This window comes from Rissa tridactyla, chromosome Z (assembly GCF_028500815.1).
Source record: "Rissa tridactyla isolate bRisTri1 chromosome Z, bRisTri1.patW.cur.20221130, whole genome shotgun sequence".
Taxonomy (NCBI): Eukaryota; Metazoa; Chordata; class Aves; order Charadriiformes; family Laridae; genus Rissa; species Rissa tridactyla.
In genome coordinates this window covers 65,218,307-65,236,623 of record NC_071497.1, presented here as the reverse complement: position 1 = coordinate 65,236,623, position 18,317 = coordinate 65,218,307, and the positions used below count along the sequence as shown (strand labels likewise).

The 18,317-nt window shown below is 39.6% G+C and overlaps 1 protein-coding gene across 4 annotated transcripts in view; it reads left to right on the top strand.

Moving 5' to 3' along the window:
* Nucleotides 1-14,791, top strand: part of ZSWIM6 (zinc finger SWIM-type containing 6) — a 113,456-nt gene extending 98,665 nt beyond the window's left edge. For all 4 annotated transcript variants that reach the window (XM_054184587.1, XM_054184586.1, XM_054184589.1 and 1 more), the window contains 4 exons: nucleotides 4,336-4,493; nucleotides 5,017-5,180; nucleotides 9,746-9,827; nucleotides 12,179-14,791. In XM_054184587.1, the coding sequence (XP_054040562.1) occupies nucleotides 4,336-4,493; nucleotides 5,017-5,180; nucleotides 9,746-9,827; nucleotides 12,179-13,041 (1,267 nt within the window). In that variant the 3' untranslated portion in view covers nucleotides 13,042-14,791. The remainder of the gene's footprint in view (nucleotides 1-4,335; nucleotides 4,494-5,016; nucleotides 5,181-9,745; nucleotides 9,828-12,178) is intronic.
* Nucleotides 14,792-18,317: the final 3,526 nt, after the last annotated feature.

The following is an 18,317-nucleotide window of genomic DNA, read 5'->3' as shown; positions in this document are numbered from 1 at the left end:
CCACTTCTGGGTGAATGTTGGGATTTAAATAGAGTTTGTCATACGACAACAAAATGTCTGACTTGCATCCCATTTGTCTTCAATAATCAGGAAAATGATATTTTTCAGGGAGTGCTCAGTGTGTGCTGGGTTTATCTCAAGGCAGGCCAGATTGGTAATGGTGGCTAGGAAAAGCTTCTGAAGGAAGTTTCAAGGTCCTAAATGATCAGTGATCAATCTGTTGTCCACATACAGTGCAGAAGACACAGGTCCCATCTGGAGTGTCTGGTGGCTGTCAAGAATCTTGTAGCTGATGGTTGACAAAGAATAGTCACAACTGAATACTAAGAGCAATCAAGTCACAGATTTAAAATTAAAAGAAAATATGTTTTCCTGGTCATTATTATGAAGAATGATTGCACAGTGATTGAAGGACACACTATCCACATAAGCAGTATTTTGCTTCATCGCACAGGTGGTGTCCTAGTTGTTTGGAGGTTTGTATTCTGGAGCTAGTTTCTCCAGAAGGCTAAATGGGGAGAACATGATTCTATGTTCAAAGGACTAAACAGGAGGGCATGCGTAAGAACAAAACATAGCTACTGTCAGGTCAGGCCAAAGGTTTGCTTAGTGTGTTGGGTTTTTTTTGCCTCTAAGAGTGTCTACTAATGGATGTTAAGGAAAGAGTCTAAAAAACATGAAGAGTGACCTTGCATACTTGCTGCTTATGATTAGCATTTTAGGAAACAGATTAAGACAAAAGTGCATTACTCATGAACTATTAAGAATGTTCAAACATACGGTCAGAAAGCTGTCTGGGCTATCTAAGTACACCCCTCTTTTATCACAAATTAAGTGTATCAATAACCTTGGTCATATCAGATCAGCAAGATAGTGGTGGTGGTGGTTTGATTTTTTTGTTTGTTTTGTTTTTAGAAAAAAGGTCAACTTTATAAAGTAGACTTGTGTCCTTGTATTTATTTTCAGTTACTACCTTAAAATGTTTGTTTGTGTGGAGTTTTCCTCCTTAAACTAAACTACTGAAACCATACTGAAAGGCTGGAATAGACATCGGTCAGCAGCTTTACTCAGTGCACTGAACGCTTCAGTGAACATGACAGCACCATGCCATTCCTTTTGAACAAGGATTTGGGCTTTCCCCAGAAAACAGTCATAGCTGAAAACTTATTTTCTGGAAGTTTCCTTTCCCAACTGGAAAAACAAGCAAGACACTGAAAGATCCAAGTGATGAAATCTCCAGTTAGTCATGGGTAGCTCCAGCCATCTTTTGGTATGAAGCTATCATCTCAGCCAAAGAAGTTATTTTTCAAACAGACCAGTATAAGGAAGAGTTGTCTGTTCATTTCCGTCTGGTAAAATCACAGGAGACATCAGCGTAATTGGGGCTGTTCTCCATAGCCCTTTTGTCCTGACTTTATAAGACAGGTGAGAGTTCATCCCTAGATGCAATAATCAGTCTTTCTGTATTTTGATATTTGGTGCTTTTCAGAAATGTGGTCTGCTATCTTGAACTGTGGTGATGGCACATTTAGTCACTTCCTATTCCATGTTCGTCTACATTCCTTGGTACTTTTCAAATTCTCCAGAAGAAGGTTGGTTACTCTTCCCATTTGTACCAAAATGATAGTTCAGTGTATAAAGGACTCCCAATACAGACCAAATGAAAAAGTCACTTAATACTGCCTTAATACTGTCCCCCCTTGAGGGGGGAAGAGGAAAGCAAATTTGAAGATTGAACGTCTGTCTCATGGTTGTGAGGTTGGATGGATCAGAAGTGGAAAACTTGAGCATCCTTTCTTCCATGGCAGGGAGGAAATGGCTGTGTCAAGGACGAAAATCTCATGTGGAAATTAGTAAAGGTGCTGCTTATAAATCTGTGTGGTTGCTCATGCTCTTAGAAGTGGAGCGTATTTCTCTCTTCACTTCAGCATTTATTAAAGAAGTTAACTTCCCAGAACCCCAGGTAGTTGCTCTCCAGGTGTGTTTAGTGTCAGTCTACATACAAGTTTACACAGGTCAATGACCCATAATGGCCGCTCTGGAGTATTTTACCTCACTCTGTTCAAAATCATCTGTTGCTGTTTCATTTTTTGAATCCTGTTAGTGTGTGGAACACTCAGTATGAAATCAGTGGAAGCTGAAACCATAAACCCTTTCATGCATACACCTGAGGTTTGCAAGGACAGGGTTGTGCTGTCTTTGATGGTCCCTTCTGTCTACAGTTCTCCGCTTGCAGTGCTGAAACATATGGAGCAGAGCCTTGGAAAAAGTGGATCTGCAGTGACCTAGTTGACTGCTCACTTGGAATCTGAACTTGGATGTTTGGCTTAGTTTGGCTGATCCCTTGTTACGCCTGAATTTCATCCAGGCTTTGGGAGTCAGACTTTAATGGTGATGTTTAATCACAAGGTAGCTTTGCTAAAACCTAGTTAAATAATTTATATTTGAAAGTGTGTGAGGGGGAAGAATGCTAAATCTGCTTGTGGTTGTTCTGATGTTCCCTAATCTTGCCAAAATTGCATGAAAGCCACCAATTCACAACAGCGTTTCTTTTCACAGCAAATAGAACATAGAAGCTGGCAATGAAATTCAAAGTGACAAAAGATTTCCTCAAAACAACCTCTTTCTTTCATGCTCTTTGTCTACTTAGTGTTACTTATAACCTAATAATCCCTTTTTGCATTAGGTAGTTGGGGTTTTTGCTGTTTATTGAAATTGTCTAATAAAGCGTCTTTCCTCTTGCCCTCTCTCTATGCTTGGAAAAAATCAGCTGAAGAGTTCATATATATTTTATTTTTATGTATATAAAGATATATGAAGAGGTGTTTCACTGGTACTAGGGAAGAGATTTTACTGTTGATATAAATCCAAAGGGAGGTCCTTTTTTTTTCTTATTAGCATGCACATACATGTGTCTGAAAATGTTAATATAACCTGCCGATAGTTATTATGTGATGTGTTGTATTTATATGTGCCTACTAGAGATACCATCCTGTATATTCACAATTACCTTTCTCAGGGAATTCTTAAAGATACCCTTACATGTTTCAGGAACCTACAGAAAACCAATAGAACTTAAAACTATCTTACTGCAAAAAAAAGGCAGGCACTCCAGTTACTTAAAGAACTTAGGTATTTTTTGAAAGTGCAAGAAATTGTAACTTATATTTACATGAGCTTATTCTGTAAGAAATATTCTATCACAGAAAATCAAAATGCATTGGATTTTCAATATTCAGTAGTTGCAGTTTTATTGACAGAAGAGATTCAATTTCCTTTGTTTTCCCAGATGACTTCCTGTTAGAAAATCACTTGCATATGAAAGCTGATAGAAATAGAACTCAGATGTTAACCCTGATCAAGAAGCTAAGCACTGGAAGGCTTTTCTTTTGGACATTGTCATATTACTATCATTTGATATCTCATTAACCATTCATGTCCTGAAACTATGCTTAACTGTATTGAATAAAAATGCCTGATTTTTTTCACTTCTCCTTTTTGCATTGGCATTTATATAGTATCTAGTGTACTGTTTGTATCTAGTGTATTGTAAGGGCCATCAGTTGAGTCTCTGTTGTGAGCTCTCATTTGTGTTGTTGTAGTCAAGAACAGAAACATTAATTTGAATTCTCCAAGTTTGAATTCTCCTTGGTGGATGAAACTGATGTAGATTGATGCATACTCAAAGAAATTTTTGCTTCAGGATTAGAAAATGAAGTCTGAAAAGAAATTTTAAAGGAAGCTTCCTCTGTCACTGCTGTTTGGGAGTCTAGCATCAGATTATGGTACATTATAAATGTTGGTAGGCTAAAGTTTAAGGACTTTTAAAAGTAGTCATAGTTGAACAATAAGATATCCTTTTTGGACGTAAATTCCTGTCTGAATTATGTCAGGTCAAAATCTCATTGAAATGACTTGTTGAATATCCCTTTCCCTTAGTTCAGGCATTGGTAAATGAAGAAAGTATGTTCCAAATATTGACATGTTCTCAGTACAGTGGAGGACTACTCCACTTTCCTTCCTGAGTGCTGTGGTTCAAAGTCTGAAACAAGGCAGGGAGAAAAGCTTCAGCTCTGCATGATGAAGAAAGTCTCTGCTGCCTTGGGTAATAGGTAGCTTAATTGTCCTGTGAATTCCTGCAGATATCTACTGATGTAGGCAAGCTTGGCAAATGGACTTTTAAGATTCACCAAAAAAATAAGCGGTTTTCCAATCTTTATGACCAAAAAGGTACATTTCATAAACAAGGTCAGTTGTTCTTGTAGCTTTAGTTTAGCTCATTAGTAACCTAATGTAATAATGATTTAATGAAAGAGGATTTCTTTCTTATTTCAGGTTGCTAGTATTGGAATCTACAGCTCCTTCGGGAGACATGTCCCGCCCACACCACATTGCATCAGTCGTTCCAAACCGGTATCCCCGCTGGTTCACCCTAAGTCACATCGAATCCCAGCAGTGTGAGCTGGCATCAACCATGCTAACGGCAGCCAAAGGTACATTGCTGTCAGTTACGTACTCAACTAAATGTATGCTTTTAATATTGCATGGAGTAAACAGATTACAAAACTTGTGTTTGGGAATCCAAATTGCAGTCTGACAGGAGCTGGAAGTGGGTATAACAAACGGAACTGGCTTAAACCTGTTGTTTAATTTTCTAGCAGAGTAATTCAGCTAGCTAGATGGTAGCCAGATGAGCTTGGTTTGAGGCTGATGAGACAGCTTTTTGTTTATCTGACACATGACGTGGACTGTATGACCCAGGAGTGGACGAATCACTCCGAAAATTCACTAATCAGGATGACTTTTGACCATGTACTAACACCATGAGGCACTGGAGAAGTTTGTGCTGTCTTCTGTCTTTTGTTCATATGTGATTTAATTATGGAAGGTTTCTCAAAACAAAATGTACAACTGAAACAGCATACTATTGCATAGCAACATCAGGCTCAATTATAATGCATCTCTGGATGTTTTGGGAACTTGTTCCGTTTTGGTGATTCTGTTTACACCTTGCAGGTGATGTTCGGAGGCTGGAAACAGTGTTAGAATCCATCCAGAAAAATATCCACTCCTCATCACACATCTTCAAACTTGCCCAGGATGCATTTAAAATAGCAACACTCATGGACAGCTTGCCAGACATCACTCTTCTGAAAGTTTCTCTGGAGCTGGGCCTTCAGGTATTTCCTTTGTTCATTATTATTACAGTAGAATAAAGGAATTTGACCCAGTGTTGGTGGGTATAGCTTTTAAGCATTGGGAAACACACCCTCTTTGGGCTCTCTCTGGAGTTTTTAGATTCTGTTTTCTGATACAAAGCTCAATGGACTGGTGAACACAGATCAAGAGTCTGCACAGGCCTTTTTGCCCTTTGGGTGGAAGAGAGCTGGGAGTGGCTGGCTGCAGACATTCTTCTGTCCAGGGGTGAGAGGGGACTAGTGCAATGGGTTCAGGACTAAATATCGGACTGTCTAGAAAGCAAAATTATTCTGCTTGCCAGAAATGCACTGTATTTTCTGCATGGCCTTGAGGGGTTTCTTACCATTCCTTCTTTTCCCTTCCCTGAAATGAGATTTGGTAGGTGCTTGTTGGATTACTAGAGAAAGCCAAGGTCAGCCATAATGACCCGTTTCTAAGGCAGACTGTCCTAACAGCAGCCCTCACACTTCCTGCATCAAAATCCTGTATGCCACAAGCTGTGGGAAGGTCAGATGCATCAGACTCAGCTTGAGGTGTACAAGAACCTCTGATCAGTTTTCAGGCTCTTAGGAGAGACTTTGCAAGCTAAAAGGAGACAGCTATGTTTGGGGTTATCTGGAGTAATATTGCCTTACGCTGATGAATCTTGGAGTTTACACAGTTCATTTCAGGAAAAACAAATCTCTTCACCCCTCTTCAGGGACTTCTTCAAAAAAAGCCATGCAAAGATCAGAAAACCATTTATTACTTTGCTTCAGTAAACAAAGCTCCAAAAACTTCTGGGGAAAGGATGTTATCCCAGTTGCTTCTCATGCCAAAGAAAGGTACTATTTGCCTATTCTAGATGTTTAGAAGCTAAAGTCTTTAACCCAAAAGCTGAGATTCTGTGTGCTTTGTTAGCCTTTCATATTTACAAGGTTGCTGTGGAAACGTGCTTCTTTTTTCACATCTTGGTATGTTTCTGCCTTAAACATCTGTTTGCTTGAGAGAAAGATCCTCATGATTGACCTGTGTGTCACCTCAAGCATTCACCAAGTATCATTCAGTGGTAGCAGCACACTTTTGGATATCACTGTATTCACGGATACCCCTTTGTGGTTGATGCTGTCATCGGGATGTTTTCAGTGAGATCTAGTGAAAGAAATATCAGGAACCCATACTTTCTCCTCAGTCGCAGGGTTTGGAACAGACTGGTGCAGAACTTGTCCACTGTTCTGTCCCAAGCTTATAAAATTGTTTTAAGAATCTTAAAGGTAGTTTGCTTTCCAGAACGGAGATGCATAACAGTTTTCTGGTAGTAACTCACAGCTGTGTATATTTCTACAGTAATGCTTTTCCTGCAAAAAATATTTGTGTCAGCGCTGTCTCTAGTGGCCTACAGGTGTTTCCCCCTTCCCTGTGCCCCCAGCCTAATGGCAATTAGATTGTTTGTATTCACTATCTAATATCTGACTACTTAGGACATTTATGTGCTCTACAAAAGTCTTTCTTCCGTCATGTGGTAAACTAAACGGCAGTGTCCACACAGTGACACTGTTCTGCCTCAACTACAGCAATGACAAGTTGCCCGGTTGGGCTGAGGAGATACTAATAATTTCATAACTCTCACTGGGATCTCTGTGACAGAAGAGCCTCTTATATTGTTCTAGATTTGGGAGTAATGTATGGACTTTGGGGTTCTTTCTCCTGTTTCCCATGGCAACGTATTTTATGTGACTCAGCAGAGGAAAGGCTTTTAAACTGGCTGTGGAAAGAGGTCATCAGCATGGCCAAATGGGCTTGGAGCATCTCAGGTGTATTGTGTCCTTCAGAACCTTACTGGCACAGACACTCTAAGATCTGCAGGTACAGGAGAGGCTTCTATTCCTCTGTTTGCCTGTTGTATGCTACATTAGTGCAAGTAAGTATTACCGCACACATGCAAACAGGTACTGCTGGCAGAACTGCTGAGCAAGTTAGTGCAAGTGATCGCTCAATGGATATTTGGCAAGTGGTGTTCTTTACCCCCAAACCTGTGAATGAGTGAGTAAATAAATGAGCCTCCTTACAATGTGCGTGATGAAGAGGTTTCACAGTGACGTGGGAGCTAATGATTGGTTGGCCATTTCTTGTATCTCTTGCAGGTGGTGAGATCTTCTTTTCCTGTAGAATAAGAAATTCTTAGAAAGATCCATCAAGACAAAGTCAAGGTTATTCTGTGTGAAGAGAGCTTGGCTTTCATATAAGCGATGTAATTCACAGGGGCCTCTTGCACTTTCAGACTTCCAGACTTGTTGAGAAGCTCTCCTCAGTTGATAGCACAGATCTTGGACAGATGTGGAACTCCCTTTTAGGAAGAGGTAGCTCAAGAATGTATTGAGCAAAAGTGAAATAGTTCTTTGGATACATGTGCTATAGTATAAATTAACTTCAGCTGCTCCTTGGTCAAAGCATCAATACATGCTTTATTTGAATCGTAGAATGGTTAGAGTTAGATGGGACCTTAAAGATCATCTAGTTCCAACCCCCCTGCCATGGGCAGGGACACCTTCCACTAGACCAGGTTGCTCAAAGATTGAAATCCTTGGGTTTTTTATCTTGAGTAAAGGGCCCCTCTCTTACTGTTCTCATCTTGTCAGTTTAATCAAATGAAAGGAACCTAATTTCAGAATAGTTTGTCAATAAACTTTTCCATGTCAAGAAACTAGAGACAGTGTTGGTTTTGCTCGCAAGTTAGGACTGTCTACACTGGAACTCTTATTATGCCCACTGCGCATGCTGAAGGCTCTTGTGACTCATAATCTTTTCACAGACCACCACAGTGAGGGAGGTCATCAGAGAAGACTTTCAGAGAAGTTGTCATTCACACCATTTTTACGGTTTTTTTTACCTCCTTCCCTCCCTTACCAGTAGCAGAATTCAGTCCGTAAACCTGTGTTTTCTCTTGGATTCACTCTACTTTGGGAAAGCTGAAAATTCATCATGGGTGCTGGGAGAGCGTTAGCCTTCAACTTGTGTGTGCATCAATACAGGAAATCACCTAGACTCCTTCCCTTTGATGGGCAGAATGGGAAAGATAATTGCATTCCAAAGCATTTTTTCTTGGGGCTGCCTGTTTTTCTTCCAGAAAGTCTTCAAGCAAAGGCTGGTTCTGTGATTTACCTTAGCCATATTTTCATATTTTAAAATGTGTTGGGTGGCTCCTTACTGATCAGTTTGCTTTCTTTCAAAATGCTATTCTCCAATCTAACACTTAGATTACTGTTTAGTTAAAATGATACCACAATGTCTGAGGCCAACAAAGCTGGCCTTCTCCTGTAACTTTGGGTGATGTACGATGAGTCACCAGGATCTCAAGGTGAAAATGTTTGGAGGCCAGCTTGGAACTACTCATGGTTGCTTATAACCAAACTTTTTAAAGATCATCTGTGCATTTGTAGCCCTCATCCGTCTTTCTGTCTTCTTCATTATCCAATCTACAGCATGGGACTAGAGGAGATGGCAGGAGTAACAAGTATGACAGAGGGCTGCATGGCACTTTGAAGTCACCTTAGGATTGGGAGGGGATATGGGTTGAGAACCCTCTTACAAATGCTACTGACTCCAAGCTGTTTTGTGAGTGCATTTGTTGAGTTTATGTGAAGATCATTGCTGAGAGCTCTATGAGTGCCCTATTATGCTCTTTATTTAATTGCTACAAATAGTAATACCATAGTATCACTGACATTGTAAGGGGAAAACTACTTGCTTCCTCATCAAGGTATCTGTGGGGTCTGTCCAGATAGCTGAAGCAAGCTGTAAATGCAGTTTCTATGCAGCGTTTATTTTACTCAATAAACATATTTGCCCATGTTTTGAGAAACAGCATAGGTAATAACTGCAAGTGATATAAAATATGGGAACTATAATCAAAGCTTGAAGTCCTTTTTCTAGGATTTTGATGGTTTCACGATGGAAGTTTTTTACAGGGTCTCCGTGTTCAGAAAGAAATCATCGCTATGTACTTCTTAATAATACCTGGGTATATCTGGAATTGTGTATATATGTATCTTTGCAGAATAAGCAGCCGGTCAAGTCACAGTACACTAACTCCTTTCTGTATTGTTGAAGTCAGTGAAAAGAAATGTAGATAGGGGAAAGATTAAAGGGCTTAGTTTGCCCAAAAGGAGTTGATGCATTTCCACTTTAAAGACTACCATGCATAGAAGGAGGATACATGATATAATTTAATTTGAATCATTGATAATTCATTGGGCTTTTTTTTATTGATTGGAGGGGGCTTTTTGTGTTTTTTTTTTTTTCTTCTCCATGGATAAAACAGTCTCTCTCCTCTAGCCTTGAAGGATCTGCAGTTGGAATTACTGTCTGTGTGGTATTTAAGATAACTGAGCAATATTTTTCAAATCTTTTGACATACCAGCTAAAAAAGAGGTAACAGAATGGAGAGGGGAAGAGACTGCCGTTTTGAACTTCAGTGTATTTGAGTAACTTAAGATCCCTAATTGTTGATATATTGCCTTGGCTTGCAATAGGATTAACTTGTATTTTGTTTGTGTTGTTGTAATAGGTGATGCGGATGACGCTGTCAACACTGAATTGGCGACGGCGGGAAATGGTGAGGTGGTTGGTAACATGTGCAACAGAAGTAGGTACGTTCTGAGGTGTTCCTCTTGTCAGCTAGTCTTAGAGGGCATCGTCTTGCTTGCTAACACCCAGGTTCTGCAAATGTCTCTCACTTCCTGTTCATATGTAAAATTCCTTTGATGAGAAGACATTATGGCACTAGGTGGGTTCTTTTAGGCACAGACCAAATGAGACAATCGTTCAGACGATGCAGTGTGCCTTCTTTCCTCCACAAGGTGGGAGTGTGCATAACCTCATGGGAAATACCCCAGATTGCTCCTTGTCCCTTCCATGATGGGTTTGGGTTTGAGGCTGCAGTAGAGAAAGGGCTCGTGGTTCTGGGCTATCGCACTGTGCTACAACTTCACCTGCAGATGAGGCTCTGAAAGGCAAGTGAGAGAGCTAACTGGTCAGCTGTGGGAAGAGGAACTAGAAAACAGGTGAATGAAATGCTGAGGATGCCTCCTACTGTGTGCCAGACAGGATCTCACAAAGTGTTTCTCATCGTTAGGGGTTTTTTTAAGCCGCTGGGTAAATCCAGCCTTAGAGCATAATATGTCTTTGTTTTGTGGCTATGATATTGTGCAGGCCTTTTGTCCGCACTAGAAAGCAAACCAAATACCAGTGCACCCATCGCTAACCACATAAGGTGAAAATAAGGTGGGAGCAGAACCAGCCTTATGCTTAAAGGACGCAGTGGGAGAATAGTGCAATCAGCAGGATGTTCTGTTCTTTTCTGGGCTGCGCCATAGATTTCCTGTGTGTCTTGATGAGGCGTCCCTTAGCTTCTGTATTCCAGTTTGCTATCTGCATGATGAGGATGCAGAATCTGAAAGTGCAGATGAGTGCCTTAAAAACTGTGTAGCTGTAAAAATAATTAAAAAAAAAAATTCGGCAGCTGTGCTAGTGGGGACAATGTTAGTACTTATAATAAAGGAGCAGTTTTAATTGTCACTAAAGGTATTTCTGGAAAGCGTGTTTCCCTACTGTATTTATTTCGTTTTTATGTATCTGAGTTGGATTGTATTGCATAGATGCTTCTTGAGTTTCAAAACTGCTGGTTATTCTCTGGATTAGTTTATTCTTTGCTTTATGCTTAACTGGGAAATTAATGTTGTCAATAGCATGGGAAAATACAGCTTGCCTTTGCATGCCATCAGCCAGAAAGTGGTTTGTGTCTGCAAATTTTTGTGCAATGCTCCTGTTTTATTGCTTTTATATCTTTGCTAAGATAATTATTACTGAAGCTATCTTACAGATATTAGTGCCTGGGTATTATTTTGTACAGTTGCATATAGGCAAATAAAGTGCTGGGTTTAATACTGCTTTAAATTAGTTTACATATTCTAATAGAAGTATCCCATAAAAAACCTATAATGCCATGCAAAGTACTCTTGAGACTTAATCAAGTTGGTAAAGCAAGGAATCTGTTTATTTAAATGAAGATCTGGTATTCTCTGGCTATGCTGAATTGTTGCACATGAGTGAAGGGGTGCACAGGAAGCATCAGCATCCTACAGAGAAAATGAGGACCTCTGGGTGTGGTTTAGGTGGGCTCACAGATGTGTGTAAACTGCCTCTAGCAATATTAAGGCACTCTAGTTGGCTGTAAGGTTCAGTTTATGGAACCCACTAGTCACTGTTTCCCCTTTCCTCCCCCTGATAAACACGCACAGAAACGTGCCAGGACAAATGTGATACTAAGGAAAATACCTATTTCAGGTAATATCAGTAGTTCATGTTGCACAGACTATTTCCCTAATAAAGATCTTGATGTTCAGGCGCATAAGAATTTCATACAAGACCTATGTGAAAAGCCTGTTGAGAGGAGGTTAGGATTTTTTTAAGGTGTGCTTAGTGTGTTCTGTTAAGGTGTGCCATGGTGTTCCATTAAGAAAGCCATTTTGCGTACTTTCGTATTCTTCTGTGCGTGCACTGTACCTTGAGATGCACAGTGAGAAAATAAGTTAAAATTGCCTTTTAAAAGTGTACGGAGTGAGGGCTGCTTTTGAGTGATGTGATGAAACCAAGCGAACCAGAAGTTGTTATCCAAATTGTCTTAAATAACAAGTAAAACAGTTCAGTTGTCACACCAGGAAATTAAAGCATATCTTGCAGGCTTATTTTGTTATTCTCTGTGTTTTGGTGATTGCTACAGAGTTTGCACAGTAGCCTTTGTTTTAATGTCCTTTTCCAGCCATGCTGCCTGGTTTAGCCCTTCTTGTTGAATCGCATCCCCTCGGATGTACTGTCAGCCTCTTAAACTGTGCTGCAAATGTAATCTTTTGCTGAAAATCTGTATCTGCTAGGTTTTATCAGTTGTGGCTAATCCTTTCTTTCTTTCTTTCTTTCTTTCTTTCTTTCTTTCTTTCCCCAGGTGTTTATGCACTGGATAGTATCATGCAAAACTGGTTTACACTTTTCACTCCAACGGAAGCCACTAGTATTGTTGCTACAACAGTGATGTCCAACAGCACCATCGTCCGCCTGCATCTGGACTGCCATCAGCAGGAGAAGTTGGCCGGCAGTGCTAGGACGCTTGCTCTACAGTGTGCCATGAAGGATCCTCAAAACTGTGCCCTCTCTGCACTGACCTTATGTGAAAAGGATCACATAGCTTTTGAGACCGCTTACCAAATTGTTCTAGATGCTGCTACAACTGGCATGAGCTACTCGCAGCTTTTTACTATAGCACGATACATGGAGCACCGTGGTTACCCTATGCGGGCCTACAAACTGGCCACTTTGGCCATGACGCATCTCAACCTGAGTTACAATCAGGACACGCACCCTGCCATTAATGACGTTCTGTGGGCATGTGCGCTCAGCCACTCCCTTGGGAAAAATGAGCTAGCAGCTATAATACCTCTGGTGGTCAAAAGTGTCAAATGTGCAACAGTACTGTCAGACATTTTGCGTAGGTGTACTTTGACCACTCCTGGCATGGTGGGACTTCATGGAAGGAGGAACTCTGGTAAGCTCATGTCACTGGACAAAGCCCCTTTACGGCAACTCTTGGATGCCACTATTGGAGCCTACATTAATACAACTCATTCACGTCTCACTCACATCAGCCCGCGACACTATAGTGAGTTTATAGAATTCCTCAGCAAGGCCCGAGAGACCTTCTTAATGGCTCATGATGGTCACATCCAGTTTACACAGTTTATTGACAACCTAAAACAAATCTACAAAGGCAAAAAGAAACTGATGATGCTGGTTCGTGAGCGGTTTGGTTGACAAAAATGTGAGAATGGGGATATGGGGGGGGGGGGTGGGAGGGGTGGTTTGTTTTTACTTGAGCCTGCCTTTGTATCCTTTTTAACTTAAAGAAACAGAGCCACACCGGTATTATATGTGTATAGTTATATTGAGTTTGCAAACTGAACTGTCATGTTGTGAAAGTTTGTGCGTTTATTTTTTTTTTTCCTTTTTTCTGTTTTGTATGAGAGAGAGGTTAAAAAAGGTTTGGTTTACACTGAGTATATGTTGTCAAGTGGCAAAAGCCCACATCGCTCTCCTGTTCTTTCTGTATACGTTCACAGCCTCAAAAACAAACATATATTGCAATGGCTTTAAAAACCAAACAAAACACCTCCATCCTGTGATAAGTACCTCGAATGGATTCAGCTTTACTCCTTTGTAACTCATCCTTACATTTCAGCATATTTAAACAAACCAACAAATGAAATACTAATAGTTAAAAGGCTGACCACGTGGCTTTGCAGTGCTGTTCATCCAGAAGCATGGCACACAATGCTTGTGCATGTGGAAACTTAGCGACTGTCAACATACATTCTCAGGGATTTATCAAAAAAATTAAAAAAAGAATGAGAGCATTTATTGTACTGTATATATATTATAGTATATGTCTGAATATTGAAAAATATAACATTAACTAATTTATAAAAAAATCTATGTAATGCAAAATACTTGAAGCTGCAGTAGCTTGGTTTTAAACAAAAAAAAAACCTATCCGAAGGACTAAAGTGCGCCTTGCTTCAGGGTTGGCTCAGGTGGTGAACTATATGCTGGGCATCTATGCAGAGCCACCTTTTGGATTGCATGGTTGGACTGATACCTATTGGGGAAAATTTTATATATATATATTTATACAACCCGTGTATACATACATATGTGTACACACATACACACATGCTTGTAACAGGCACTATAGTAAAGAGGGACAACAAAAAATACACAGCCAGAGCAGCAAGCCTTAGCATTAAGAATACAGTATGCCAGAATTGGGGTTTGTGCCTCCTAGCCTAGAAGACTTAAAGAAATATCCTTTTTGACACAAAACGCAAAATGTTTTCCAAAATGATTGACATGATACATTACGCCTTTGCAGTGAGCTAATAATAAGCTAACCTTTGTGCACAAATAACATATATATATATTATATATATATATTCTGCATAGGTATTTTGACTTTGTGCAGGACAGAAAGTTGTGTAGGTATGACTGTTCTACTTTTCAGTTTGTTTTTTTAATATATTTTATTTTCTCTAGAATTACTCAAACAAAAGCAGCCTTCTATCTTGCCTTGTCTTAATGCTTTAAAATAACCAAACTGGAGATCTAACTACCAAACTGTTCATTATATTATTAAATACCAACTTTGGTTACAGTATAGTGTCTTTACTTTAGCTGATGGTTCTGTATCCTTGTGCTTTTTAAAGCAGTTTTTATGTTTTGGTGCAAAAGTTGTCCAGTGTCTCTTGTTCCCTTCATTAGAGAACATTCTAGAGGTATGTTTGTAGGTATTTTTGTTTAGAAATACTATTTCATGCTCTCCATTTTATTTATTATAATAGGTAAAAAGGTTGTACTTCATCACCCATGTAAACATGCTCATGAAGTTGAAAGTAATTAAGATTTGATACACTGATATCAATTTATTTATGTAACTAAATCACTGTTTTATAAACTTGTTAATGATCAACAATTTTTTTGTTTTGATTAAAATTAGTTTTTTGAAAGTTGATTCTGCCTCCTTCATGGTGTCTGTTACTGGAGTTGAATTGTGTACAGATAGTTCATAGATCCTAAATGCCCAGCTTGCAACTTTGGTGCATTATGGTGGTAAGCAATATGACCACCAAGCCCAGGAAAGAAACGTTGTTCCTCAAAAATCTGCTGAGGAATGTCAGTGTTCACAGTTGCTGGTGGAAGAAGATGTGGTGCATCAGAGGAGGGACCAAATGCTGCCTGTCCTTGAAGACATGTGGTCTATATAATGAACAGCAAGCCTTACTGCCCTGGTGGGATGGTAGAGTGTGTGGCAGTATGTTCCCACTTAGTGGATTATTTGGTTGACCATGAGGGTTGAGATGTGCTGCGAATGTATACAAGGATGGTTCTTGCTTTTTTAAAGTATTTTGTGTATTTTGAGCTGTGCAGCTTGCTTCACCAAGCACGGAGTTCTTGCTTGCAAGCTGACAGACAACACTTTTTCTTTTTTGGAGCCCTTTCTCTGTAGGAACTGTGTGAGTTTTCTAGCCCTCAGTGAAGAATGGGATATGGCAAGGTTGAAAATTGAAGAGGAGATTTCTGCTTTAGCAACATCTTTATCATCTTAGGAATGTTATGTGATGTCATATTTGACTACATGATCTGAACACCTTCGGTTTCTTCTTTTTAGTATCTTCAGCTGAAAAGAGAATTAGCGTGCAGCAAGCAACTATCAAGAGATGCCAGTGTAACCATGAATTCTGACAGTGAGACTTGCGTCACCGGAAAATTGAGGAGGAGGAGGTCTGAATCTTTGCACAACTTGTCATGTAAAATACGAGTCTTTACCAAGCCTCGCTAACAGCTGAGTTGTCCTGACCTAATAGTACTAACCTTCTGTAGCTTCTGCAGCTTCCATACCTTCCAGGTATTGAATCCCTCGTTACATATTTGCTTCGTTACTTTGTCCTAGATGAATTTTCTGCTACAGACAGTAAGGAATGAGAGGGATACTCCATGTAACAGGGTTTGTGTGGGGTTAGAGTTTTTTGCGTCTTGACACATAATTCAGTATTAAGGGTATTGTGGATTATGTAGATTGCAAAACTGAAGCCTACTTGAAGACCAAGCTTTAGAATTAAATGCAGTCCTGATGGTTGCCGCCTGCTTCTGATGAGCACAGTGGCTTATTCTTGTTTCAGAACTGATGGAAGTGTATTTAGTTTGTTTTCAAGACTGAGTAAAATCATGTCTGTGTCCACAGTGGTGCTGCGCAGTGCAGTTCACACCATGTTAAAAGCCTTCAAGGACCAACAGAGGCTTGGCCAATCTCTGTAGCAAACATGTCTAGATGTGTACTGCCCTTGTTTTGTGGAGGTAGGAAGAACCCAGGGATGGGATTCCACAGAAAAAAGCCTGAGGGCTCTTTTGGTGAAAACCAATCAAATATTTCTAATGTAATTTCTAAGACTACATATTGTAATTCATTCTGAAGCATAAGGAAGCCTACTCAAAATACAGATTTCTAAAACTACATACTGTAATTAGTTCTGAAGCATAAGGAAGCCTCATCAAAATACAGTGTCTCAAATTCCTTCTCTTCAGAGCCATATATTTGAGATACACAACTGCGCACGCTGCTATCATTGTCTCCAAGTGTTTGTGTGCTTTTCAACACTCCTTTAAATGAGAATTTTTTTTTTAAATCCAGGATTGCTCTTCGGTAGTGAAGGGAACTGAGCATGATTCTTCTGTATCATAGGCTACCAATGAATCTTCATTCTTTTGGCGAGTTGAGTGAAATCCTGAACGATGTGATATTATTTCTGTATTAGGAGACTGTCTTGCAGCCCAAGAAATGGACTTTTGCCCGTAAGTTTGTGTTCAGATTTCCTTTATTAATTCTGCCAGAACAGAAGCCACAGAGATTTTCCTTACCCATACTATGTTACTTTTATTTAGCTTTTTATTGTATCAATGCTTACTTCATTTCCATGTACATTTTGCCATTAGAGAAAACAGCACAACTTTCCATCATGAAAAAGGGGCATGTATGGGAGACTTAGACTTAAAAGTGCAACTGAAATCCAAGACCACTTCTCTGAGTACTTCATGTCTTATTCTCAAAATATTTTGGTTTTAATGCTATGGCAGTGGTGCTAAACCTGCATTGCATGTACATGACAAGGAATTTATTAGATTGTTTGAGAAATTGCAGGTTATATTCTGAGGCGAGGCTGGGACTGCATTTCATGGTGGTTGTTTAGTAGAACAGACAGGATGACCAATTGAGAGTCCTTGCAGTACAGATGAAATTCTAGAGGACTCTTGGGGTTTTTGTTGTTTTGTTTGGTTGGTTTTTTTTTACTATCAAAAAGTAAAATTAAAATTACTTTCCTAGTATTTGTAAGGATAGAAGATACTGTGAGTGCTTTGCGTTAGTAAATTTCTCTTCTATAGAAAACCTATATTCCATAATTTTCTTTGTATATCCATATGAAGTTTCCTGCTGCAACCTTTCAGAAGTCTGTGAAAGTCACTTTTCAATAATGCTTTAGTGTTGTGTCGAATTAGTTTGAGCTACAATTTTCTTTCTGGTTTGTCTAGTAGCAATTAAGTTTTTCATGTGAGTGGGTATAAGTAACATAAGTGCGTCAAAATTGGGGTGCTGCTTATGTGGAGGGAAATTTTGCTTTCTGAATTGTACCGATTTAGATTTGTAGTTCCATAGACTGGATTTGCGCTAGAGTAAATTTATTTCACTGAGATGCCTTCAATTTGATTAAAATACAAAATTCTACTGGAAAATCATCCAGCCTTCCTTTTCTGACTTAAAGACAAAAATTCTGGTAATTCGTCTGGTTTTAATGCAGGATGTAATTTGGTAAAACAGCAATATAGCTGACGCCTTTACAGAATCGGTAAGTACGATACCCTCAGGTATTCTCTTGCTCTGCAGTACTGGCTAGAGAGAAAGCTGTCATGGACAGATATCTGCCCATTGTTTTAAGTCGTCATCCCCTTGAAAGTATACTTTCTGCAAGGGTAAGTGTGTGAGCAAGGAGCACAAACCACAAAAGGTTGTGTCCAGCCCTTGCCTTGTGGGAATGCAACAGGTAGCAGAGATTTAGGGGTATTACAGCATGTTGCAAACTATACTGAGTATGAGATGAAAGATTCTTAATTGGAGAGACAACAGGGATAGCTTTCCTTGAGAGAAGAAGAGGTTGCTGGGATTTGCCTACCCTGTAGAAGTGCACACTCCATACTGCATATGGGAAGACAAGTCGTTCCTCCGCTAACACCCTGGGCTGTCAACATCAAGTAACGCCTAGCTGTCAGCTGAAATGTTTGTCATCCATCCTTACAGGTAGTGTCAGTATCCCTAAAGTTAGTAAAAATAGAGCATTGTGTACTCTGAGAAAGAGAACTTGCCTTAAAAAGAAAATTACATCAGCTGCTATATTTGCAGACATCTGCAAGGTCGTAGGATCAAAGATTTGTATTAACATGTATAGGCTACAAAGCACAAGTTGTTTCTAAAATCGACCTTGACAGAT